The sequence below is a fragment of the Chelon labrosus genome (assembly GCF_963514085.1).
Source record: "Chelon labrosus genome assembly, chromosome: 4".
Classification (NCBI taxonomy): Eukaryota; Metazoa; Chordata; class Actinopteri; order Mugiliformes; family Mugilidae; genus Chelon; species Chelon labrosus.
This window is the reverse complement of record NC_140340.1, coordinates 1,437,875-1,463,936: the sequence shown is the minus strand read 5'-3', so window position 1 is coordinate 1,463,936 and position 26,062 is coordinate 1,437,875. Positions and strand designations below refer to the sequence as shown.

At 45.9% G+C, this 26,062-nt stretch overlaps 1 protein-coding gene across 1 annotated transcript; it reads right to left on the bottom strand.

Annotated features, from left to right (window-relative positions):
- Positions 1 to 4,347: 4,347 nt before the first annotated feature.
- On the bottom strand, positions 4,348 to 11,067 carry gdf5 (growth differentiation factor 5; the record flags this gene model as incomplete). Its single annotated transcript, XM_084542359.1, has 2 exons — positions 4,348 to 5,312; positions 10,275 to 11,067. 2 exons carry the CDS (start codon positions 11,065 to 11,067, stop codon positions 4,348 to 4,350), a joined length of 1,758 nt encoding a protein of 585 aa, XP_084398485.1.
- Between the last annotated feature and the right edge of the window lie 14,995 nt (positions 11,068 to 26,062).

The window sequence follows — 26,062 nt, the reverse complement described above, 5'->3', positions numbered from 1 at the left end:
GGTATAATCCAGCGCCTGCATCTCAGATGGGCTAATGTGTGGAAATGTGTGATAATTCAAGCCAGGCGCTCTCTCTGTGGGGAAAAGCATTTCCCAATGTCCATTTAACAGCTCCATGCCTCCCTCAGCTTGTTGCTGCTCTGCTCACGGCAGATAAAGCCTGATTAGTGGGATACGCTCGACTTGAGAGGAACACGTTGAGGATTAACTTAATGTAACTTCTGATTTCTAGAGCTAGACTCAGATTTTAATGTGAAAACACATAAATCTTTGTCTCAGTTATGACGTTGGTGGATTTTAATTAATGTAAAGACTAAACAAATAACGTGATGCTAGCGGAACTTATTTTATTCAAATGTCCAGAACAGCAGCTTTCAGTTAGATATTTAGTTTTAATATTAATCTTCATCATCTGCTGCACTCACCACTGTCTTACTTTTATTTTGTCGTCTTGAGGAAAAACTTCTTTTCATTTTGAGTAACTGTCAAACTGAAACACTTTAAAGAGTCATGGACACGACATGGAACGGGACTGAGTGCAGAGTTGTGTCAGCTGGGGGCCCCACAGGGAGGTCTTCTACTGCTGTAGTTAGCCTGGGACCCCGACCAGTCACCTTCATCACCTGCTGAAAAGCTGCAACTCTGCTTTCCAAATGAGACAGTGACCGATTTGACCGATTCCTTCCCTACAAGACACGACAAACTGCCACAAACGGACATTATGCAGAAATATTCATGTTCTTAGTGGTGGCTGAAGGCTAAAGAGACGTTCAGCTGGATGAGAAACTGGATGTTTCAACTGTTCCCATTTCACTTTATAAAAGAAAAACATCTCAACCCAATAAAATAACAGCTAATGGCGGCTTTATTTGCATCCAGGGGATGAAACTGAGATCAGATCTCAAGTGCTGGCTGGGGACACATGTGAAGACACATTTTAATTAAGACCAGGTGGAGACAGGAACTTAAAGATGGACAGTTGTCTGAACAAGACCAGATCTCATTGACTGGACACAAAAAACAGGACCACAGACACTCATTGGACCTGATACCATAAAATCCCAACTCTTCTGACTCCAAAAAGAACCAGCTCCTCTCTGCAGATATTAAATCATCATGTCTTTCACGGTTTCATTTCACGCTCAGGACCTTTAAATAACCTGATAGCTCAGTGTAGCTAAGTGGCTAACATAATCCCTGGTTTGGTTTTTCAGTGAACTACACCATCTCTGGTCCAAGGTAATGTTTCAGACTTTGAAAAGCATCTGGAAGGATCCTGGCTCCAAATGGAAAAGATGTCACAGATTCACGGCTTCAATAAAACCAACAGTGAGTTTAGTGTCCAGTCTCTATCCAAAGCTAAGCTAACCTAGCTGCAGGATCTAAATAAGGCCATGTCCCAAAATGGTGAGACAATGGATGGTAATCGTTCCAAATATTCAAGCTGGTCTTGTTTGTTCCTGTGTTAAAATGCCAAACATCCGTTATATATTTGTTGCATCTACTATCAATCAGGTCCTATTTTTAGTCTGAAACGTACTCAGAGAAGCCGTTTGCTCTCACGGCTAGGGTTTTAAAAGTGAGTCTCCCAGAGGGAAAAAATAAACAGAGAGCGCGTTCTTATCTTTAACTGGCATTTGTTGCTAAACTTAGTTCTGTCAAGTCTGAGTGAATGTGTTCCTTCCCACATCTGAAAAGAATGAGCTGATTGTTGACCGGCACACAAATCACAAGTCCCATAAATCAAAGTCTTTGACCAGAACACATTTTTCATTTAACCTGCTGTGAACGGAAATTTGCATCTCGAGGAGTGATCATGGAAACTACAGCAGCACTGAAATACCTTTTTTATTGTGTGTTAATGAGGAGACAAGGCCTCTACAGCTGCTGCAGGCTCTCAACAAGTGCTTTCCAAACTCCGAGTGTGTCCTGCGCAGAACATGAGCTTCTCTTGGGGTTAAAACCCAAACTGAAATGTGTTGATTTTCTCAAGCTCCTGTCTCAACGCGTTGATTCTGACGCTAACTGCAACATTTCCCCGAGCGGTCTGCTCTTTGTCATTTTTAAATCCGGATTCAGCCCTGCTCAGCGTCGCTCAGTTTCCACCTCGTCAGTCCAGGGGTGATACCGCTCGCATGCCTCGGCTTTGATTAAAGGGAAATGCTTACACCACTGCGTCTCCAAGAGAAACAAGCCACTGGCTCTGTGCAGATGGCTTCGTCCAATCGGTGTGGAGCTCTACGGGGGCAGGTGCTTTAACCGTGTGGACACTCCCACATTTTGCAGCTGTTGTATGTGTTGCTTAGCAACAGTAGAGATGACTTTAAAGCTTTACACACTGTCTGGGCTCAAAGCAAACATTATGAAACAATGGGAATCAGGGCAGATACATGCTACCGCCTGGCTGAAAGAGACACTGCTCGTAGGTTGTTCCTTCATGAAGTCTCTTTGTGATTGTTTTGAGTCACTTTGTGGCTGTTTTAAGTATCATTGTAATTTTGAGTCTCTTTGTAGTTTTGAGTCTCACCGTCATTTTAAGTCTCTTTGTAGTTCTGAGTCTAGTTTTGGTTGTTTGGGGTCTTTGTAGTTGTTTTAAGTTTCCTTTTAGTTGTTTTGAGTCTCTCTGTAGTTCTGAGTCTCGTTTTGGTTGTTTTCACTCTTGTTGTGATTGTTTTGAGTCTCTTTTTGGTTGTTTGGGGTCTTTGTAGTTGTTTTAGGTTTCTTTTTAGTTTTTTTGTGTCTCTCTGTAGTTGTTTTAAGTTTATTTTTAGTTGTTTTGAGTCTCTCTGTGGTTGTTTTGAGTATTCGTAGTTGTTTTGTGTCTCTTTGTGGATGTTTTGACTTTTGTTGTGATTGTTTTGAGTCTCTTTGTAGTTGTTTCAAGTTTCTTTGTAGTTGTTTAGAGTTTCTCTGTGGTTGTTTTAAGTTAGTTTCTTTTTAGTTGTTTTGAGTCTTCGTAGTTGTTTTGTGTCTCTTTGTGGATGTTTTGACTTTTGTTGTGATTGTTTTGAGGCTCTGTAGTTTTTCTAACTGTCTTTGTGGTTGTTTTGAGGTTTTTTGTGGTCATTTTTGTGTCTCTTCGTAGCTGTTTTGCATCTCTTTGTGGTCTTTTTGTGTCTCTTTGTAGCTGTTTTGCATCTCTCTGTGGTCTTTTTGGGTCTCTTTGTGTTTGTCGCGCACTGCAGCTTAAGAAAACTCACGCAAATAGACAAAACACAAACAAAGTAAGAACTTTCTCATCAGTTTGGCGACACATGGGCCGCAAATAGAACACCAACAGATATTTCCAGGAGTCTCCAAAAAAACTGATGAAACATCTCGTCACCATAAATAGCAAATAGTTTTCAGAAGCAAGCAGCAGATTCATCACTTTTTAGTTTTCCCTGGAAACATTTCTGGTTGCGTACGTGTCGTCAAATTGATGAAGACGTTTTCTCCCTTCGCTTGTGTTTTTCCTGAGCTGGAGTGCGTTGACTTCTCTCAGCCACCGTAGATTCTGGATAACGATCACTTTATGTAAGAGGCAGAAAACACGAACAAGACAAACACAGACTTTTATCAACAACTTTTTACTGATTTTCATCCACTAACTTGTTGTACCCTTTAATCCGACCATGAAGCAGTTTGTTAAGCCAACCGATTTAAACACAAATGTTCCAGATCAAACAGTTGCTCTTGGGTTAAATTCTAATTTTGGCATCTAAAAAATCTCACAAATTCCTTTGATAGTTTAGTCTGGAGAGTCTTGGAGGGGGGGCAGAGGCTCACACTGATAGGAGTTTGGACCTCGGTCAGGTTTTTATTGAAGACTAGTTTATGCAACGTTCCCACATTTGTAGCAGGTCAGATTAGCATTTCATCAGTGGCCAGTATTTATACATCAGGAATTCTTCACATGCTTTATAAAAAAAAGTCTCGGATAAGAAATACAAATGATTTCATCACATAAGGGCTGGAAAAGTTCATAGAGTATGATTTACTTAATGTTTCAAAGGCGTTTTTTAAAAAACTTTTTACAAACCTAAAGAGAAATTAAAAATAAACTGGGCCGTGAAAATCCTCCAGTTCATCAGGCCGCGTGTTCTGTTAGCTGGCCTCTCCGCGATGCATCTTTGTGTTGTTTTAGTGAGTGGGCGTTAAAGAGCATCACCTCCATGAGTTTATCTTCCTCTGTTTAGTCTTGAGCAGTCTTTGGTATGCAGTCTGATAGCCCACTTGAGTGTGAAGAGTCATGTCTGTTTCTAAAATAACAACTCCCCTGCTCAGCGTAAATCGTCCAGCCTTAGATTTTATCATAATATTAACAAACGAATCTGCAGCCAACATGTTTTTGTGTCTGTTTCAGTGCTACCTGCATCCACAGGACTCCACCACCATGTCCTCGTACTGCTTGTAGACGACGTTATTGGCCGAGTCGATGTAGAGGATGCTGATCGGGCTGAGCCGCGTCGGGACGCAGCAGGTGGGCGGCGTCGAGTCCGGGTCCATGGAGTTGATGAGGGTCTGGATGATGGCGTGGTTGGTCGGCTCCAGGTGTGAGCGGATGGGGAAGTCGCAGGCCCCGTCGCAGTGATAGGCGTTGTACTCCAGCGGCGCGATGATCCAGTCGTCCCAGCCCATCTCCTTGAAGTTCACGTGGAGTCGTCTACGGTGGCAGCGCGGCCTCGTCTTCACCGCCTGGTGCTGGGGGAGGGACTGTGGCGGAGGCGGCGGCGGCTGCAGAGGTTTTTTTGCGCCCCTCGCAGGAGGGGCCCGGCGCATTCTCCGCTGAGTGAACAGGTACTCGTAGACGGTTTTGTTGTCGTGGCCTGACCGCGCTTTGATCTCGTTGTAGAAAAGGTCGCGCTTCTTGCTTTTGCCAAATGCCAAGAAGAAGGCTTTTTCCTTGTTGGTCCGTCCGAGTCGTGAGAAGCCCAGAGCCCGCAAGTCCACGGGGCGACCGCCTCGGTGCTCCAGGGCCTCCAGTTCAAAGCACAGCTGCTCAGAGCGCTGGTCCTGCTGGTTCTTGAAGCCCCTGAAGACTTTCCATATGTCGAATACTTCCCATTTACTGCCGAATCCGCTGAGCAGATCCTCCAGGGTCCTCGTTTGTAACACGACCAGCTTTTGTTTACCCGAAGCGCAGGTGGACAACTTCAGGTAGGCGGACGAGCCTCCCGCCACGTCGGCAGCGGTGGATCCCATCGTGGCCCTGCGGGGGTCGGGCAGTCGCTTCCTCAGGATGCGAAGCTCGGCCCCCAGGAGCCCGTCCCGCTCCAGAGAGCTGACATTGAAGTGATACCGCTGCCGTCGCAGCAGGGGCCCACGCTCGTCTGCAAAGGAGAAACAAAGACATAGAAACATGGTTAAATATCCACAGAGGACACATCCAGGAAAATAAAATGTCTTGAATCAAAGACAGACTCTGCATTGACTGAACATTTAAACCTGATTTGTGTTTTTGTCACTTCAGCGATCCACTGACTTCCATTCATTTCCTAGAGGAGAATAAGTAACAAGTAATACTAAAATATAATTATTTACGCTATGAAAAAAAGGAATCTGAGCCTCAACTGTCTGTAACCATCTGTACTTTGATCCAATCTTGGTTCAGATCATGAGGGCAATAGAAACAAAGTTCTCCTTCTCAACACTTTTGTGATTGATCACAAAGTTGTGTTGAAAAATGGATTTCAGGAAATGATCAAAGCTGGACCATCATCATCATCATCATGATGAATGAGTGAGGTCTGTGGTGTGTCTTTCTGCTCTGAGCTTCATGAGCCACAGTCGTGTTTGTTCAGGTTGATCCAACATCTCGGCTACGAGGAGAAGATTCTGGATCTCTGATGAGGAGGACCTCCTCTGTAGGACGCTAGCAAAGATCTGGTTTTATACCTATTGTACCTGCAAGTACGCCAGGGTCTTCTAGGTTCTGAGAGACTTAAACTTCAGGGTGTACTTGAGGATCCATGAAGATATCTGTGCACATCTAATCAGTTTTGACAACCTGTATGATCACTATTCATCAAATGAACCAACCTGAGGGATAAACACTAGCAGATTCTGAACAACGGTGTATTGTTGTCTTTTGTTGTCAGCTGAGGGAAACCAGTGAACTTCCACATCCAAATTAAATCCAACCAGGAACACACAAACCCTCGCCTGATCTCAGGCCGGTTACCAGAAACCAAAAACTTGATCTAAACCGAACCATAAAACCGTCGTGGAGTGATGTCCTCACTTTCACCATCTGAAACTCATTGCCTTCCTCACAAAGACAGCTGTACTACACACACACAAACACACACTGCTCACTTCCTGTCACGACATCCTCTTCTCTCCAGGACTGCATGCATGCATTGAAAAGTACATTAGAACCAGACAGGGCGACCACATCAGGCCGTAAACAGGCCCCGGACCTGCGGCCGCTCACCGACAGCGGAGCAGCATCTGCTGCAGAGGAAACAAACCCGCCGATGACACACGCCGCTCTCTGGACGGTCTGATTAAAGCCGAGAGGAATTTGATTTCACAAACTTTTAAAAGGAGGAAAATGTTTGCAAGATGCACGGCTTTCAGGTGTGGTCTCTGTTATCGCCTCAGTCCTTTAATCTGTTAACTGCCAAGAGAAAAATTAAACCCGTTTCTGTCAGCCAGCCCACGTGGAACAGATTATTACATAAATGTGGAATATTAACAGCTTTAATCTTGGCCTTCTTGGCTCCGTCCTCGTCCCGCGGCTCCAGGTAGAAACTTGGACGATGGGAACAGAGAGTGTGAACGCTGCCTGAAAGTAAAGAGTATGTGGTCGTCACTGATGTAAAGGATTGTAGCGTGTGCAGCCGGCTGAGTCATGACTCTCCAGCCTAAACTAATGTGATTCTATCATCGTCCACGTTGGTGTAGAGGACATTCCAATCTCTGGTTGCTAAGGTAACCCTCTTGTATATTTCCCACTGAAACAAGCAGAATTTTAAAATATCGCTACTGCATGGACGGAGCTAGATCTTCTTCTTCTTCTTCTTCCAAGCCGCCATCATCATGGTGGATCTGCTGGTAGGAACCAAAGTTTTGGACGGAGTTGCCTTCAGGGAAACTCTGGGTTTGAGTCACATGTCAATCAACTGTATAAGTCGCTCCCATTGGTCGAGATTAGTTCAACTTGGTACCGCCCACTTCACAGAGTCTGGTAAGAGTCTCCTCTGTCCATCACCACGTTAAGCCCCGCCCTATGATCTGATTGACCTGGGAAATCTTTGCTGGAGCAGAGTCAGTTCCCAATAAAGAGACTCCAGATAAACTTTCCCTCTGCCAAGAATTTGTAGTCGGGGAAAGTTGGTCTGATTCTAGACTATAAATCACTTCTGGTCTCATCTGTATTTGTTTTCAGTCTGACAGTAATCCAGTTGTTTAGCTAACTACATTAGTTTGGCCTTATACCTCTCATATCTACATCTACTCCAGCGTTTTCTAGGAATTCGAGCATCATGTAATAGGTTTTAGACGATCTCTTGGCTGCGACGGCACCAACTGTGCATGCATCCTCCTTCCAGGAAGCGGCGTAACGAGAACTACTTCTCATCCGTAGTGTTTAGAAATCACCCCTTGAGTTTGTTTAAGCGTGCGTGGGGCTGACTTTCCGGAAACTCAGCGGTGGATTATGAGGACGGTCGCGGGTCGTTTCAGTTTGACGGCGTTCGCTGGAGCCCACAGACGAGGAGCCGAATCGAAAGAAAGAGCGAAGGAGCCGGTGTGTCAGGTCATCAGTTTCTCCTCTCGGCATGTGGACGAGGTCAGACGCCATTCGCCGAGGACACGCTGAACAAATAAAGCCCAAATTAAAAGTACATTAAGAGCCGGGAATGTAAACCTTTAGCAGCAGCAGCAGGAATATTAAACTCAGGTCATTTAAACACTGTTTTAAACAGTTTTACACCGTAAAGACAACATTACACCGGGGGGGCGGGGGGCTGTGAGGAGTGTTTATTTACCCTCCTGAGGCTGTATATCACAGAGAGCTGACCAGATGTTAGAAACACACCGACACAGGAAGGCGGCAGCACACACACACAAATACATGAGAATAAATATACATAACTACACGCACGTGCACGGGAACTGTCCGGAGATTAAAGCAACACAGTTCTCTGCTGCGCCCCAGACTATTTATCAGACTTCTTCACGTCCTCCACTATATTAAAGTAGAAACTACAGCCTGTGTGTGATGATATACAAAAATGAAGCCAAAATGTATTGATCGCCCCCTGGAGGCTGGTTACGGTATGTAGGTCCTAAGCTCCGCCCCCTTCAATGTTAAACACTTTTTCCTTTTTCCAAATTTTTTCAAACTCAGTTTGTTATTGATGGGAGCCTGGGGGGCGGGGCTAGTTTTCTTGCATTTTAATTAATTAATGAATAAATTGGTGCACCTTGTAGAGAAGAGTTGGGTGCATAGACTGTAAAAGAAGTGGACGCCATGACAACAAACCACGTGGAGCTCCGCCTCCCAAATTAACTGATGACGCGTCACTAATTACACCCAGTACTGTAATTATCTGAGGTCCGATCACGATGGCTAAGCAGGGTATCCCAGACATCCAGCCACAACATTATGACCACTGACAGGAGAAGTCAATAACATTTAAACCATCTTGTGACAGTTCAATGTTCTGCTGGGAAACTTCTGGACCTGGCATTCATTGGTGTGGATGTTACTTAGACATGTAGCACCCACCTAGACCAGACCAGGCACCCCCACCCCATAGCAATGACACTCCTTGATGGCAGCAGCCATCCCCAGCAGGATGCAGCCTGACACAGACACACACACAAAAACACTTTAGGAACAACTAAAAAAAAAAAAACATGAAGAACAGCACAAGGTGTTGACCTGGCCTGCAAATTCACTAGATCCCAAACTGATCAAGTATCTGTGGGATGATCCACAGAGGCCCCTCCCCTCAAAGGCCCCCCACTAACAACAGGACACCCTCAGAAGGCCCATGTCCATGTCTCTGATGAGTCCCCACAATGAAGATCTACACAATATTAGGAAAAGTGGTCATAATGTTATGCCTGATTGGTGTATATGTTCTTGTCTGTTCTTGTGAATCATCATCAGTCTGTGTCCATGTTCACACTGCTGCTGCCGTACCCGTTTCCATAACGACCTCCACATTCAAACTTGTCAAATCTGAACTATCAAGTCAGAAGTTTGTGTACTTGGTATTAATAAACGTCCCAGATCAACTTCCCACCATCAGAATTTAGTGGGCCGGGGGACATTGGGCCGCCCCAAGAAAAGAGTGGGACAAAAAGAACAAGTCCATGCATGAGGTTGAACAAACTTGAGCAAAGATGAATCAAATGCAGAGAAATAATTTCCTCGTGAAGGATCAACAACTCCTTCATTCATTCATTCATCTTCTGTAACCTCTTGTTCCTGGTCTGGAGTCTATCCCAGCTGTCATTGGTCTAGAGGGGGGTCCACCCTGGACAGATCTCCAGTCTATCCCAGCTGTCATTGGTCTAGAGGGGGGTCCACCCTGGACAGATCTCCAGTCTATCCCAGCTGTCATTGGTCTAGAGGGGGGGTCCACCCTGGACAGGTCTCCAGTCTATCACAGGGCTAACACAGAGAGACACTCACACCTACGGCCAATTTATAATCACCAATGAACCTAACCAGCATGTCTTTGGACGGTGGGAGGAAGCTGGAGAACCTGGAGAGAACCCACGCAGACACAGGGAGAACATGCAAACTACACACAGAAAGGAACCAGTCGGAACGTGGATTAGAACCCAGAACCTTCTGGTGGCTGGGGACCACACACAACATAAATTATGACATTATTGGCTCAGTCAGCTCAGATTAACAGCCTCTGAGCCGCTGACCTCTTCACTCGAGCTCCGGATGCTCCCTCCTGTTTGAGTTCTTCCGTCCACATTCAGATAATTTACAGCCCTGTTCATCTTCACGTTCTCTCCAAGCTTCAGTCTCCTCTGCTCCACCACCTCCACCCTCTTCTTCCTAAGCCCCTGATCCGTCCCTTCTGTCATTAGTGGACAATGATCCAGGTGATATCTGGGTTTAATCACAGACAGTAACAGATGCACTTTCAGCCTGTCACAGAAGCTCCAGCTCGTCAGGAACGTGAGGTCCGTTTATCAGGGTTTAAATGTCACCAGCTAGGTTAGAACCACAAACCGCTCAGTGAGATTCTGTTGAGGTGGAGGAGAGATGAAGATACAGAACAAAAAAACACATCATAAGAAAGAAATCTAGAGTTTACCGTGTCCTTTATCCACGAAGCTGGTGATGGTGTTGGCCAGACCGGCTTCGTGCAGGGCGCTGCTGTTCAGGTCCCCGCTGGAGAGGGACCAGTACAGAGACAGCATGTAGTCGTGGGGGGTGACCAGCGGCTGCTTGTGATGCGCCTCCCGGTCCCCCGGTTTCAGAGCTTTGCTGCTGACTCCCCGCTGCGCCGCCGGAGCCGCGCTCTGCTGCTGCCGCTTCAGAGGAGAGCCCGTCCGCCCCGGAGCCGCCGCGTTGACCCTGGACGCGACGTTAACTAGACTCTTCCCCGGCGAGCCTCCTGCTCCCCCAGCGGCCCCGGCTCCTTTCACCGCCGCATGAGCGTTAATCGCTGCTGGAGCGTGCACTTTGACGCGCGCATCCCCGGAGGGCAGCCAGGAGCGCGCAGCCTCTTTGCGCACCGAGCTCACTGCTCTGTCCCGCTGCTGCTGCTGCCGCTGCTGCTGCGGGTGTGCTCGGTTCACCGGCTCCGAGGCGGATGTCAGAGCGGCAGGTTTGCTCTTGATAACCGTTCCCTCGCCGCCGATTAACGGAGGACCCGCACGGATACGCGTGATCCGCCCCGGAATCACCGGCGAGGGTTTCCACGTCCCGGTGGCTGCCATCGGCTGCCTTCCACCGGCTCTCCCGTGAGCTTGCTCCGCCGCCTCTCCAAGCCGGTGGCGGTGGTCTTCCGTCGGTCTGGTCCGGCTCAGAGAGCCGAGGACAGGGTGCAGGTTTAAGAGAGTCCAGCAGCTGAGCAGAAGAGAAAGACGCGTCACAACTTTCATCCTAAAACCCTTTTGCCTTTTTCCAGGCCGTCATTGTATAAAAAATAAAAATAAAAAGTGCAATCAGTTCAGAATAAATTGACCTGTTCGGCTACAGAAAAGAAGGAAGAGAAGTCCCGTCCGCTCCGAGTCCTTCATCCTCTGAGCTTCCTCTGCGCTCCGCCGCAGGAGAAGAGAACAAAAAGCGCTTCTCTGGTCTGAAACAGGCTGAAGACATGAGCGAGGCTGCGGGAGCGAAGCTGCGGACCGAGGCTGAGCGTTAGAAGCTGAAGAAACAAGTCCTGCAGATCCTGATTCTGGCGTCTGACATGTGGCATAAGAACCATAGTGCTGGAGAGATCCTGCCAGTGACGGACGAGCAGAAGTCAAATGAGAGAACTCAAACACTCCAGGAACCGCTCTGCAGGATGTCTTGTAAGAAACTTCTTTAAATCCCACTTTTTTTTTTTTTTTTTTTTTTTTCCAAGAGAGGCAAGAATGGCGTAATGCCTCTGCTTTTTTTTTTTTCCTTCCTCCTCTTTCCCTTCAAAGTTTGAACTCAGTCCAGTGAAAATATTTCACTCACACACACCAGCAGTGCAGGTGCTCGAGAAAAAAAAAAAAAAAGAAACCTCCTACAGCAAACCTGAGCGCGCAGGAATTGGAAACGGAATTCCAGAAAGCAGTTTTAATTACCGCGTGATGTCATGCCGTCCAAACTCATTTAACAGCAATATTTCTTCACAAATCTTCCTCCCTCTTTCCACCAGTGACTCACCCTGAGCTGCAACACAGAGTGGCACAAACACCAGCACACAAAGAGAGAGAGAGAGAGAGAAAATAGCTTTACGCATTATGTCACAGTTTTTCTTCTCTAAACAAACGTGTGAGAGGTTTCAGGTGGTGCTCCCAGGGGCCCGACAACCAATGTGGCCCTGGCTTTTTGATTACTCACTAACATGGGAAGTTACTTGCATCATTAGAAAACAGTAAAGGGCCACATCATGACCATGAAATGCTTCAGAATTGTTTGCTGGTAGATGGCTTTTATTTTGAAAGTACACGGATGACCCTTAACCTCCAGGTCAAAGGCCAGAGGGTTAATATTTTTGTGTCCCATCCACTGGTAAGTCCTCCAATCAATCACAGCCATTTTAGCTGTTACTATTCTGTCCATCACCACATTAAGCCCCGCCCCCAAATGATCTGATTGGTCCAGCAGATCTTTGCTGGAGCAGAATCCGTTCCCAACAGAGAGACTCCAGATAAACTTTACTCCACCAAAAGATTTGTAGGCAATGGAAGTTCTGATCTGGTCTCTGGTGTCCAGGTTAAACAGGTCCAGGTGTGAACACTGATCTGGTCTCTAGGGTCCAGGTTAAACAGGTCCAGGCGTGAACACTGATCTGGTCTCTAGAGTCCAGGTTAAACAGGTCCAGGTGTGAACATTGATCTGGTCTCTGGTGTCCAGGTGTGAACAGGTCCAGGTGTGAACACTGATCTGGTCTCTAGTATCCAGGTCAAACAGGTCCAGGTGTGAACACTGATCTGGTCTCTAGAGTCCAGGTCAAACAGGTCCAGGTGTGAACACTGATCTGGTCTCTAGAGTCCAGGTCAAACAGGTCCAGGTGTGAACACTGATCTGGTCTCTGGTGTCCAGGTTAAACAGGTCCAGGTGTGAACACTGATCTGGTGTCAGTCCACATGTGGAGGTGGTCTGGGACACATGTGACCTCCTTCCTTTGGTAGTGTGAACACACAATGAGTCCTGGGTCACATTAAAGACCACCTACTCACTCAACATCTTGTTCCAACATCTGGATCATGTCTCCAAGTCAACCAGCAGCTGTTGGTGGTTCTGATCCAGCGGTAGGTAGAGATCCATTAGAGACAGCAGCTGGTACAATATTCTACTGACCACATGATGGCGCTGCTGATTTACAGACACACACACTGAGATCAGATCTCAAGTGTGAAGATCACAGTTCGATGGGTAAATTACCAGCAGACTAAATAAAGCTCAGACAGTAATACCACCAGTGACCACTAGATGGCGGTCGACCCATCATGCTTCATTTCCGTCTTCACTCCCAGAGCGATGACTTCTTTTCATTTTGTGTTACTGTCAAACTGAACATGAAATGGAACAGGACAGAGTTGTGTCAGGTGAGGGCCCGTTAAGGACGTCTCCTACTGTCAATGAAAACTTTGCCACTGCTGTAGTTTAAGGTTCGTCATCGTCTGGGGCGCCTTCGACGAATCAGCCTCAAAACTGAACAAAATACGACAAGAGAAATGAAGTCGAGTTTCCAAACGCGTTTCTACTTTTCCTTCCTCTCCTGGAGGACGGGCCCTCGGTTCTGATTCTAACACACTTTGCCCGTTTAATTTATGACGCCACAAGCGGCGCCAGATTGCTGCCATAAATTCAGTTTAAAACCAAGCTCGAGGAATAATTAGCAGCCAGAAAGCCTGGGTTCAAACCTGGAGCTCTTGGCAGAGCAGAGGGTCTCTGGTGGTTTGTAACTGGAGCCGGGTTCTGGTTCTGGTGCAGTGTTTGTCTTTCCCCCTCCGTCCCTCTTTCCTTTTTTACCCTCGGCTCCATTTGAGGACGTGACGGACAGACGGACGGACGGAGGAGATCGGGCTAAACCAGGCTGTCGTTGGACCGAACAGAAAATCAGCTCGATGCCGTCGACTGGCTCCATGTACAGATACCCGTGACTGAATCACACCAGAGCTCAAAGCGTTGACTTTAATTTGAGTTTATGGACTCATTCGGTCCTGGCTTCATGGGTCAAAACTGAATTATGTTCTGGATAAAGGTTCTTGACTCATCTGAGGGCATTAAAGGGGGAAATAAACACAAGGTCTGACCTGATGGGGGAGCTAGAGAGCAAACTGAATCCATCGTACTCAGCTTTCCCCTCCAGTCATTCTGCATTAAAGGATCATTTCAACCTTATTTCACGTTAAAGTGTCTCCAAGCAACAACAGATATGTTTGTTTCAGAGGCGCAGCTCGTCAACACACAATAGGCGCCATACACACTCAGCCATAACATTATGACCACCTCCTGGACTCCTCTAGAGCTCTGAAGGTGAGCTGTGGTATCTGGATCCAAGATCCTTTAAGTCCTGCAGGTTGAGAGGTGGAGCCTCCATGGATCAGACTTGTTTGTCCAGGACGTCCCACAGATGCTGGTTGAATCTGGAGGCCGAGTCACCACCTTGAACTCCAGGAACCGTTCCTGAAGCAGGGAGCATCGTCCTGCTGGAAGAGGCCATCAGGGAACCCAAGGTCTCCCAGCAGAACATGGACCAAAGCATCAAGAGAACGTGATCCACCAGAACCAGAACCACCTTCCTCCTCCATGTCTCCTGCTCCAGCTCTGATGTGTCCACTGTAGGAGCTTTCATCAGAGGTCAGAGGTCAGCATGGACACCCTGACTGGTCTGCAGCTCCACAGCCCCAAACTAAACAACCTGTGATCCACTGAGTGTTCTGACTCCTTTCTATCAGAACCAGCATCAACTTCTTCAGCAGTCTGAGCTCCAGTAGCTCGTCTGTTGGATCAGAACCACACGGGTCAGACTCACTGATCCTTGGTCCAGGACCCTGTCTCTGGTTCTCCTCCTTCTTTGGACCTCTGATGACCTCCTCTTCCCTTTCTTCCTAGTCGTCCTCGTCTTCATGTACTTCCTCTTCCTCCTCCTATTCTTTCACTTCCTCTTCCCCTTCCCTTCCTTCCTCTCCTTCTTAATTTTCCTCCTCTTTCTCTTCTTCCTTCTCTTGTTCCTCCTCCTCCTCCTCCTCCTCAGTCCTTGATTCAGACTGAACCAGATTCAGTTCATGAAACGTCAAACTCAGATTACGATTTCCGTCTCAGGACGATCAAATAGAGACAGTTTGGGGGAAATGTGGTTTTCTTTCCTCACTCCTGCCTGTGTGGCAAACCAAGGACACGGACTCCGACTCGAGCCAACTGACAAACACCCGGAGACAAAGGCCGTCATCAGCCTGGATCCGAACCAGCCGAAGAGCTGAGAGTTTAGCTCTGGTGAACGTCAGCGCCACGTTAGAAGGATTCAGTCTGACGCGGTTATCAACAGTCTGTCACGAGTCGTCACTTTAGCCGCGCAGATTTACAGATTACAACGACCTGCGAATGTTTTCAATCACAGATCATCTCGGAATCCCACGTCGGCTCCAAACAATAAAGGTCAGAGCAGCTGTTTGACAGCCCGTCACCGACTTCGTTAAAGTCGACGGCTTCCTTCAGTCAGAGATGAACTGTTACCACGGAGACGGTCATATGCATGAGTTCACATCAGGACATCAATCACTGGAGAAGTTTACCGAAGAAGAGGAGCTTCACATCGATGGGAAATAGAAGGAGAAGGAGGAGGAGAGGGAGTAGAGGAAGAGATGGAAGAAGAGGATAAAAAGGTGGAAAAAAAGAACATGAAGAAGAAGAAGGGAGTAAAAGACAATGGAGGAGAAGGGAGAGTAGTAGTATCTCCTCCTCCATGTCCTCCTTCATGTCCTCCTCCTCCATCTCCTCCTCCATCTCCTCCTCCATGTTCTCCTCCATGTCTTTCTCCTCCATGTCTTCCTCCATCTCCTCCTCCATGTCCTCCTCCATATCTTCCTCCTCCATGTCCTCCTCCATGTCTTCCTCCTCCATCTCCTCCTCCATGTCCTCCTCCTCCATGTCCTCCTCCATGTCCTCCTCCTCCTCCATGTTCTCCTCCTCCATGTCCTCCTCCATGTCTTCCTCCTCCATCTCCTCCTCCATGTCCTCCTCCATGTTCTCCTCCTCCATGTCTTCCTCCTCCATCTCCTCCTTCATCTCCTCCTCCATGTCCTCCTCCTCCATGTCCTCCTCCATGTCTTCCTCCTCCATCTCCTCCTCCATCTCCTCCTCCATCTCCTCCTCCATATTCTCCTCCTCCATCTCCTCCTCATGTTCTCCTCCTCCATCTCCTCCTCCATGTTCTCCTCCTCCATGTCCTCCTCCTCCTCCTCCATGTCCTCCTCCATGTCCTCCTCCAGTCCTGAATGTCTAGAGTCTTAGAAGACGAACAAGATGTCTCCACGTCTCCATCGTCTCTGTCCACATGGATTCCACCTTGGTTCATCTTTTCTCCTCACCTGATGTTCACCCCACATGGAGCAGATGGATCTATTAGTAGATGATTAGAAGGTTACCACTAGAACCTCTACAACAGTACTGTACATTTATCACTTTATATGTCGTGCAGCCAGATACAGTGGTATAGAACTGAATCCTCCAGCTGTCATCCCTCCATCCCTCCATGGCCGACTCTAAACACAGTAGAGATCAGTAAATGGTTAAAAGCCACCGTGCAGCAACAATCCCAACAATCCTCCTCTGAGGACGGCGGGTGTGTCGGCTGCTGGTATTTAGACAGACAGGGGTGAGCGACGCTGCTAAACCGCTCGGGCCAGACGGCGTCTGCCGTGAGGTTGGACCGGCGCAACAAAGAGCCCGCTTGTTGGCCGTTGCCCTCCTCCAGAACGACGAGTCCCGCTGTCGCTGACACTCAGTGGAAATCTGCCGCGTTTATAAAAACCGAACGACGAGAACGTTTGTTTGGACAGAAGGATATATATGTATTTTTTAATTGGGAATATTAGTCACACTGTCCATGAATGTAAATGTAGCTCTGCTGTATAAATACACCCATGTCTCTGATATGTGGTGATGTACGGACAGATTTATTTAAGGTATATGTCTCTGACCGAACACCCTGTACGTTTTATTGAGGAGGTAACTTGGTGCAGTTAGGTATCCCAGAATGCATTCTGAGGCCGTCCTGTTACAGAATGAGCGTCCTGCATCCTCCAGAGTCTTCAGACTCAAACTAGGCCAAGTCCGAACTAGAATGAAAGCTGGACTAATCTGGATCAATGGGAACGACCAATGATCCAGGAAGGAAACACCGTCCACCACTTTGGTTCCTACCACCTGATTCACCACGAGGATGGAGCGTCGGAAGAAGAAGAAGAAGAGCTAGCTCCGTCCACGTACTAGCAGTATTTTCATGTTCTGCTTGTTTCATTTGGAGGGTTACCTAGGCAACCAGAGACTGGGATGTCCTCTACACCAGTGTGGATGATGATGGAATCACATTAGGTTAGTCTGGAGAGTTGTGACTAAACTAATTAGTGATGACCACGTACTCTTTACTTTCAGGTTCTCGCTGAGATCTTCCAGATCTTCCAGATCTTCTGGAGGTTTGTATCTTAACTTTCTTCTGAGGCAGCGTTCACACTCTCTGCTTCCTCTTTAGCGAACCACCTCAAAACTCTGCTGCTGTTAGAAACTAAGCAGCGTCCAAGTTTCTACCTAGAGCCGAGGGACGTCCGCCAGAGACCAACCGTCAGCTACAAAGACATGGATGAGCAGAGAATAACTCCATATGTGGACGGGACTTAAATCTGCGTTGTGGACACATTAGTCTGGTTTCATGTGAGAACCCTGTCTCTGTTTAGTGAAACGTCCTTTTAGGAGGAGAACTACCGTCCCCGGCGGCTCTGTCTTCGTCCTGGCTTCACATGCACGGACGCATGTGTGTGTGTGTTGAGTTAAACGTCTTGTTCACGTCATCATCATCATCACATCAACAGTAAACAGGTGGAATTTATCTGCACGCCATAAACAAACTAATCAAGTCAGACACGAGGGTTTCGTGTCTGTGGTTATTCACGTCATGTTGCGTCTCTTAGTCTTTCTCTGTGCTACCTTCTGACTCTTCTGAGTTGTGTGTTCTCCTGTAGTCATCTAGTTTTGTGTTTCTTCTGTGGTTGTTTTTGCCTTCTTTTGTCATTTTTGCTCATTTCGTTTGTCTTCACGGCCATTTTGTGTCTTGCTGCAGTTGCTTTGTGTCCGTCTGTGGTTGTTTGTGCCGTTCCGTCTCCTAGCGGTTGTTAATATCGTGTTTTAGTCACTTTGTGTCTGTTTCGTGGTCATCTCTTGACTTATTTTGGTCATTTGCGGCTGTTTTGAGGTCATTTTTCATCCCCTTGTGCTACTTTTAGTCTCCTTTTAGTCGTTTGTTTTGCTGTGGTCACTGTGTGTCTCTTCATTGTGCCTCTGTGGTTGTTGTGTTGTAATTTTTCATCTCTATGTGCTACTTTCAGTCTCTTGTTGGATTTCTTTCACTTTGCTATTGACGTCTCTTTGTGTCTAATCTGTTTTTTTGTTTTTTTGTGTTTGTCTTTTATAATTTTGTGATTGACACGTTCATGTTAGACATATTAACAGTTCAAACTAAGCTTCTGACGTGAAAAAACTGACTTGCTTTTAGTTCCACAAGACTTTTAATGATTTTTAAATTGTCCTTGAGTTTGAGATCTATGGATTAATAATAATAATGAGTCTATTGTCTAACTGATTCTCCAAGCAACAGCAGATGACCTTTTTCCGTCTTATTTCTGTTGATCTCAACGTTCCTCTCTTTCATTAACATAAACAAAGCACTTGTTCTTGGAAGTGAATCCTGCTGGAACTCATTTCAAACACTCTGAGGCCTCACTCTGCCCTGATCTGCCCCGATGATCTGACACAAGCTCTGCTCTCCATCTTGTGGTTTCTGGGACTCTGAAACTGACTCGAAACTGAACCCAGAGCCAGAAAACGTGCAGCTCCTTCCAGCGCTTGCTGCTCGGGACCAGATGCTCTTCCAGTGCCCCCTTTAGGCTAATAATACGAGTCTGGGCTGCCTCGTGGAACAAGCTGAGAACATCCAGTCCGCGGTGAGGAGTTTACAGGTTGCAGGTGGGCCAAACAATGTGACATGGATCACTGCAAGAGTCTGTTTATTGGTTTCTTGGCCAGAGGAGGAGGAGAAGGGCCGGCTGAGTGAGTGAACTCGTCTGAAACAGAAGGAGAGCGGTAACATGCGAGGCTCAAACATGGAAACTGTGACTGAAGTCTGGACGCGGTCGGCGATCTGTAAACCTTCCGCGGTGACCCTCGTCGAGAGCGGAGAGCTTTTCTCGGGCTGCGCTGGAAAAAAAGGGTTTGAGTTCAAACGCAGAGGGAGAAACAAAACGTACAATCAGGGCGACCGCATCAACGTCAGCGCGTGCTGTTGTTGTTATGATGGAACATGTCAGGTATCGTGTCGACACCGCGGCTGAGAAGCGTCTTAGATGGCTCTTGTGTGTCAGAAGGAGTTTCTCTGAACGTTCAGCTTTCAGCAGAGTTTTATAGATAAAGTCATACATTTGTGGTGGATTAGGAAGTTGAAACACGACACAGAGACTGAATACAAGGAAGGGAAGCATCAACGGGAGGCTGAGAACAGCTGGAAGCGAGAAACACAACCAAGCACGGAAACTACGAGAAGATACAGAAAACCTAATGAACACTAACCTCACAACCAAGGAAACATATGGGAAACACTACACCAGTGAAAACAGTGAAAGCACAACTAAATACAGAAAACTGCAAAATATATAACACACAACAAATTCAGACGACACAATCACACAATAAAATACTAAAAACTGTTAAAGCTAAACTACTCTTACATGTCAGTCAGCTTCAGTGTGTTTCCTTTGCTTTTCTCTCTCCCTCCCCCATTTGTTATCAGCTGATTCCTCAACTGATTCCACCTGAGAAGCCTGACGGAGGCTGCTGATTGGTTGGTTCGGCCCCAGATCATCCAATTACGAGCCAGGGCCTACATTAAAAGGGATCCAGCTACAGGATCTTCTCACTGCTGCTGCTCTACTTCATCCAGTCTCTACTCTCTGTCTTTATTGCTGTTACTTTGATTTCTGTTTCCTTCCTTGTTTATAATCTAGACATGTGAACCTTTGAGTACTATTTATGTTAGCTATAGTGGAAGGGACTATAGTAGAGATTGGTGTACCATGTAGACTTCATCATGTAGGTGGCCTTTGGTTTGTACACACTAGGGTTATTGGTTGGTGCAACATGTGTAGTTTTGGCTCCACCTTTTAGTAGATGAGATAGTTAGTGATGGGCAATCGAGGCTTTGTTGAAGCCTCCACGCTTGATTCAAAAAAGGTTCATTACTCGAAGCTTCAGTGACACAGTGCTCTATTAGGACATCTAGTGGACAATAAAATGTAGTGCAATGGAGACGTGTCTTACTGGTTCATGCTTGTGTGGGACTTGATTTGCCATGCACATTCCTATTCGACTACATTATATGGATATGTGGTTTAAAGTTGATTATAAGAAAGTTATACACATATAACAATAAAATAAAAAAGAACCAATGGGAATGGAACCCTTGCTTCACTAACGTAAGACCTGTGATTTCACAGCGTACCACTAGCCCCATTAGTGCTGCTCTGGTGTCGTCGGACCATTTTGATTACATCACTACTACACTTTATGAACCTTCACTAATTTACATCAATGTTTATGTTTCAGTGCTTACATCAACTATTTTCTTTTGCTCTTGGTATCATGGTTTAGTAGCGTTAGAGAATATTTGTACTGAATGCAACAGTGTCAAACCAAATCTACCACTAATTAGGGATAGGATATCCAGGATATCCCTGAACACTTGATCCCACCAGGTGATTCACATGACAAACCGAACCCCTCAGGTGACTCGTTTGCCCGCTGAAGCACTTGAACTGCCTTGAACGTCACTCAAGTGCTTCAAACGTCACTAGTCATGTGACCGAACCACGCCTCGGTACAGTGGTTCGATACAATCGCTTCATGAGCTACCTTGCATGCATCGGAGCCTCGGGTGTCAGAGGACCATCACTAGGTACCATGTAGACCTCATCATGTAGGTGGCCTTTGGTTTATACACACTAGGGTTATTGGTTGGTGCCACATGTGTAGTTTTGGTTCCACCTTTTAGTAAATGAGATAGTTAGGACTTTTGTTTGGAGGAGTACACAACCAACACAACCACATGGTCCAATCTTTCCCTACTTTTTCTGCTTCAAGCAGATTTTCAGTTGCCTTTGTATTTAAATAAATTCTGTTAAGATTTCTTCTTTACGTCCAGACTCGACTTCACTGGTTCATTGGACTGTGTTTGTCCCCAAATTTCCCTGGACCTTCCTAAGGATGTAACACTACATACTGCAAACAGAACCAAATGAAGAAAACCTCACAAAACGTAGAAAACACTTCTTATACTAAAACACAACAAAGAACTGAAAATGCAATCAAACACTGTGTGGACAAAACAATCTTCTTCTGTGTTCTGTAACCTCTGGTCCTCTGGAGGGTCATGGGGGGCTGGAGCCTATCCTGTCATTGGTCTAGAGCAGTGATCCCAATCTGGGGTACAGACCTTGCTGTTGAGGCTGGGGGGATGAAAACATCTGCATCACGATCAAACTCTTTGTTTTAATTCAGCAGCTTTTCAGACAGCACAGGGTTAACGCGCCGCCCTGGCATCTGTTAGAAGCCGTAATAAAATTGCGGCTTTCACCTTTAAGCTGTGGGAGTGTCAAGTGGCCGTGCGCTGAGAGGGTTGATCCTCAAAGAAAGAGCTCCTTCTCTCGTCCAGAGAGGCCTCGCTTTTCCACCTGAGCTGCAGGTGTTTGCTTAACGCGTCTGCAGCTCCGTCATTTACCTTCAGCCTGGAAATGTTGACTTTCACCTCTCCTCCTCTGTGAAGTCCGCCGGCTCGGGGGAACAGGAAAAAAAAAAAGCCACTCTGGCTCCTGATAAACGGTGTGTGTAAACACGCCACTGTACGGGTGTTATGATGGTGGTGATGATGATGATGATGATGATGATGGTGGTGGTTTTAGCCTATCACCTTCCACGGCCTCGGGTTTCCATTGACGCACAGCGCAGGCAGGCGGAGCAACTAACATGATGAAAAATCACACGTGTGCAGGTGTTTCTGTGTTTTCACTGATCACAGCTGAGACCAAATATGTACCACCAGGTCTCTGCGACATTATCATTTAGAGGAACATTTCTGTGAAGGTTCTCAATCATCCAGGTCCAAAACCATTCAAGAAACTCTACAAGTCCAGCTGAAAAGAATAGTTTCACCACGCCTGGGAAACATTTTTCTAATATACTGGTAGACATGAAGCTTTGCACAACGACTGGAAACTGACCAGGTGTCAATAAACCCATAAAAACAAATAAAAAAAACTGAAGAGCTGATAGAAATTACGCTGTAAAAAGTGTACACCGTTAGAACTTTTGAATGCTTCAGATGAGAACGAGAACCATCCTAAAGGCTTTAGATGAACACAACTAGTCTGTCAAAGTTGGAGTTTCTGACCAAATGGAATTCATTGTTTTATTGTCAGTCAGATGAAATCCAGTCCAGAGCAATGACAGTACTGACTGGAAAGAAGAAACTATTGCTACTGACTAAACTGTTCTGGTCACATTCTCCTTGGATCAACACTAATCTACTTGGTTTTAGTCTGACATTCATTAATACACAGGATTAGATGTAACAATCCCTTGTGCCAAAATCCCAGGCAAAACACATTTAGAGGCCCTGTTCAACTGAGAAACCCTAACAAACCTACAGTCATGTGATATGATGATTAACCTACAATCCAAATGAACTAAGTAAATGCTGCTGGCTTGTATGGCCTGCTCAGCAGCAGACGCTAACTCAAACCTTGTGAAATATAAGCTAACCAAATGCTGCTGGCTAGCTTAACCTAAAATCTAAATAAAATAAATAAATGCTGCTGGCTTGTAGGCCCACAGAGCAGCAGAGGATAATTCAAACCTTGTGAAATATGAGCTAACCTAACACTGCTGGCTTGTATGGCCCGCTTAGCAGCTAACCATAGCTACCAAGCAACATAAAGACATCAGGAACCTGGCCTAAACAACAGCAGTATGCAGCATGTCATTGGGGTTTTCAAGTGGGCACCTCCCTTCACCGATGTTTCGTTAAGTTAGGCCCACGACACCTCGAGAAGGCTTAACAGTGAATTCCAGCGTCCTGGAGTCACCCCCCTCCACGCTGCCACTGCAACACCCCGTTTTCCTCACCATTTCTCACCATTAATATTAGATAACAACTAATATTTCAATAATTAGCCTAGTCCTTTTATGAATCACGACACAAACAAATCTACCGTGGTTCGCCCCGTTGATGCGGACTGAACCACGAACCAATCGACCACGTCTGAAACTCTGGTTTGGACAAATCTGTGCCTTCTTGGAGGAGACACACATTCATTCTGATTCTGATTATTTGAACTAATACATCCCTCATTTTAATATTTTTAAGCTGAGTTTTTGCAGTGTATTTGTGGTGGTTTTAAGAAATGTCCTTTGTGATCTTGTAGAGTTCCATGTAGAATGATAAGGCAGCTGTGTTTACGTTTACTGCTATGAATCAAGTGGCAAGTAGAGATGAATGATAAAAAGTGACTTTTTTTTTTTTTTTTCACTGAACCAGAGATTTTTTGATTGGAAGTCATTCAAACAACCACAAGATAACGACATGAGGATAATGATACTACTACTACTACTACTACTGATAATAATAATAATAATAGTACGAGTGAGAAGAATAAGAGTCCAGTGTTGATCATGTTCCTCTCTCTTCACACAGTCTGGTTTTCTTGGACGTTTCTCTCCACAAAATTGCAGCCTCTTAACATTTTTATGTAAACTGCCTCCCAGTGATTTATGTCATGATTCTGAGCTACATAAATAAAAAGCTCTTGAATGAATCTGTGTACATTTGTTTACTTGCAGTCGAGAGGAGTTGGCAGTCGTGGCCGAGGCTTCACGTGCAGACGCGTCCTCGGGCAAGACACCGAACCTGAAGTCGTGATTTAGAAAATTATTTACCACCAATAAGATTCATCCTCTGGTCGAGATCGATGTCCATAGCTGTATTTGACGTTTACGTGGAGATATTTGTCGCCTCCAGTTTCACCTCCCCCTCTCCAGCTCTGCTCCTTCGACTCACCTGTTTGACCTCCTCTTCCTCCTCCTCCTCCCCCCCTCTCATCCACCCTCCAGTTTTCAGCACATGGCCCTTGTGTTACCTGGCACGCGAACGCTGCCGTTTATTTTTCCTGAGGATACGTTTTCTGGCGCTCGCTGCCAGAGACAATATTGTGCTGGAAATATACAGGTATTAACTGTTAAGATTTCAGATGGTCAAATAAACCGGCGCTGTGCATGGCCCAACAGAGAGGAGATTGTGTGTGAACAGCCCTGCTGCTAATGAAACACATGAGGGGTGGGAGGGGGGGCTGCTCAATCACTAATAATTACTCCTCCCATCCGTCCATCCATCCATCCATCCATCCATCCGTCCATTGCTCTGTGTCTCTCCGTCCAGGTGATTTCCAGCCACCACTCTCATTTATCTTCCACCGCCTTTGATTTCAACGTGACATTCATTTCACGCTCATTTCCTCTCGCCTCTCCTTTCAAGGCCGGCCTTTCATTCGCGGCTCAGAGCCACTAAACAGTCTCTTATGCTCCGATGTTTAGCAGGCAGGAGACAAACAACGCTCAGCAGGACGTAAATGATGATGGATCTGTTCTGGGTCGTGTTACGGGGGCAGACTGTGGTTTACAGCTGACTGCACACGTTCACGTTCAAACACGGATACTTCATCCTAACGCTCAGGGGCTTGGACTGCTAGGAGTTAATTACTACCTTAAGTAAGCTATTAATTTGGGAATGCATTTTGTACAAATGTTAGCACAAAAATCGAGGAAAGCAGTGACTGGTTAGTCCAAGAAGTACAAAACACACACACACCATGATTAAAAAATAGATCCACATACTGTATTTGTGATAAGAGGCCACATGTGATAAAAACAAAACTGACACTCCTCTTTAATAAATCTTAAACCAACACAGGAGAAACTACTTAGAATTTAGAGAACTTAATACTAAAAGTCATGGATCAAAAGTAAAAAAGACATAGTTAACAGCCTAACTAGAAAAGACATGGATGACTAACTATTTAACTAACTAAGTTAAATAGGTAATAATTAACTAAATGCGGTGCATAAGTGGTTCAAATGTCTGGCTTTGTCATTCCAAGCTCTTAAAGTGTGAGTTTAAATATGCAGCTCCACAGATTAGAAACGTGTAGCTCCACAGATCAGAAACGTGCAGCTCCACAGATCAGAAACGTGCAGCTCCACAGATCAGATACCACAGATTAGAAACGTTTAGCTTCACAGATTAGAAACGTGTAGCTTCACAGATCAGAAACGTGCAGCTTCACAGATCAGAAACGTGCAGCTTCACAGATCAGAAACGTGCAGCTTCACAGATCAGAAATGTGCAGCTTCACAAATCAGAAACGTGCAGCATCACAGATTAGAAACGTGCAGCATCACAGATGAGAAACCGCAGATTAGAAACGTGTAGCTTCACAGATCAGAAACGCGCAGCTTCACAGATCAGAAACGCGCAGCTTCACAGATCAGAAACCACAGATCAGAAACACGCAGCTTCACAGATCAGAAACCACAGATCAGAAACGCGCAGCTTCACAGATCAGAAACCACAAATCAGAAACGTGCAGCTCCACAGATCAGAAACCACAGATCAGAAACGTGCAGCTCCACAGATCAGAAACGTGCAGCTCCACAGATCAGAAACGCGCAGCTACAGGTAAAGGGAAAGTGTTTTATTTGCCATTATACAACGTATACACTATACATCATACGAAAACGAAATTGCATGGTCAGATGGAGGGTCACCACGGGTTCTAAACAGATTAGAAACATGCAACTCCACAGATTAGAAACATGCAGCTAGACAGAGTAGAAATACACAGATTCCACAGAACACCAAACCATTAACTCTCATTAAATTGTTAAAGCCACAAATTATTGAAATGTTTGTGAAGGAGAAGATATTTCTTCTTTAAAGTCTTCCTTCATTTTGTATTCATCAAATATCAGACATAAAAGAAGTTAAACTCAAACATTTAAGTATTATTTATGTAAGTAAAATGTAAGTACATACTGTATACATGTAGGTATGTAGACAGCTGAGGCTCCATGTTGTAA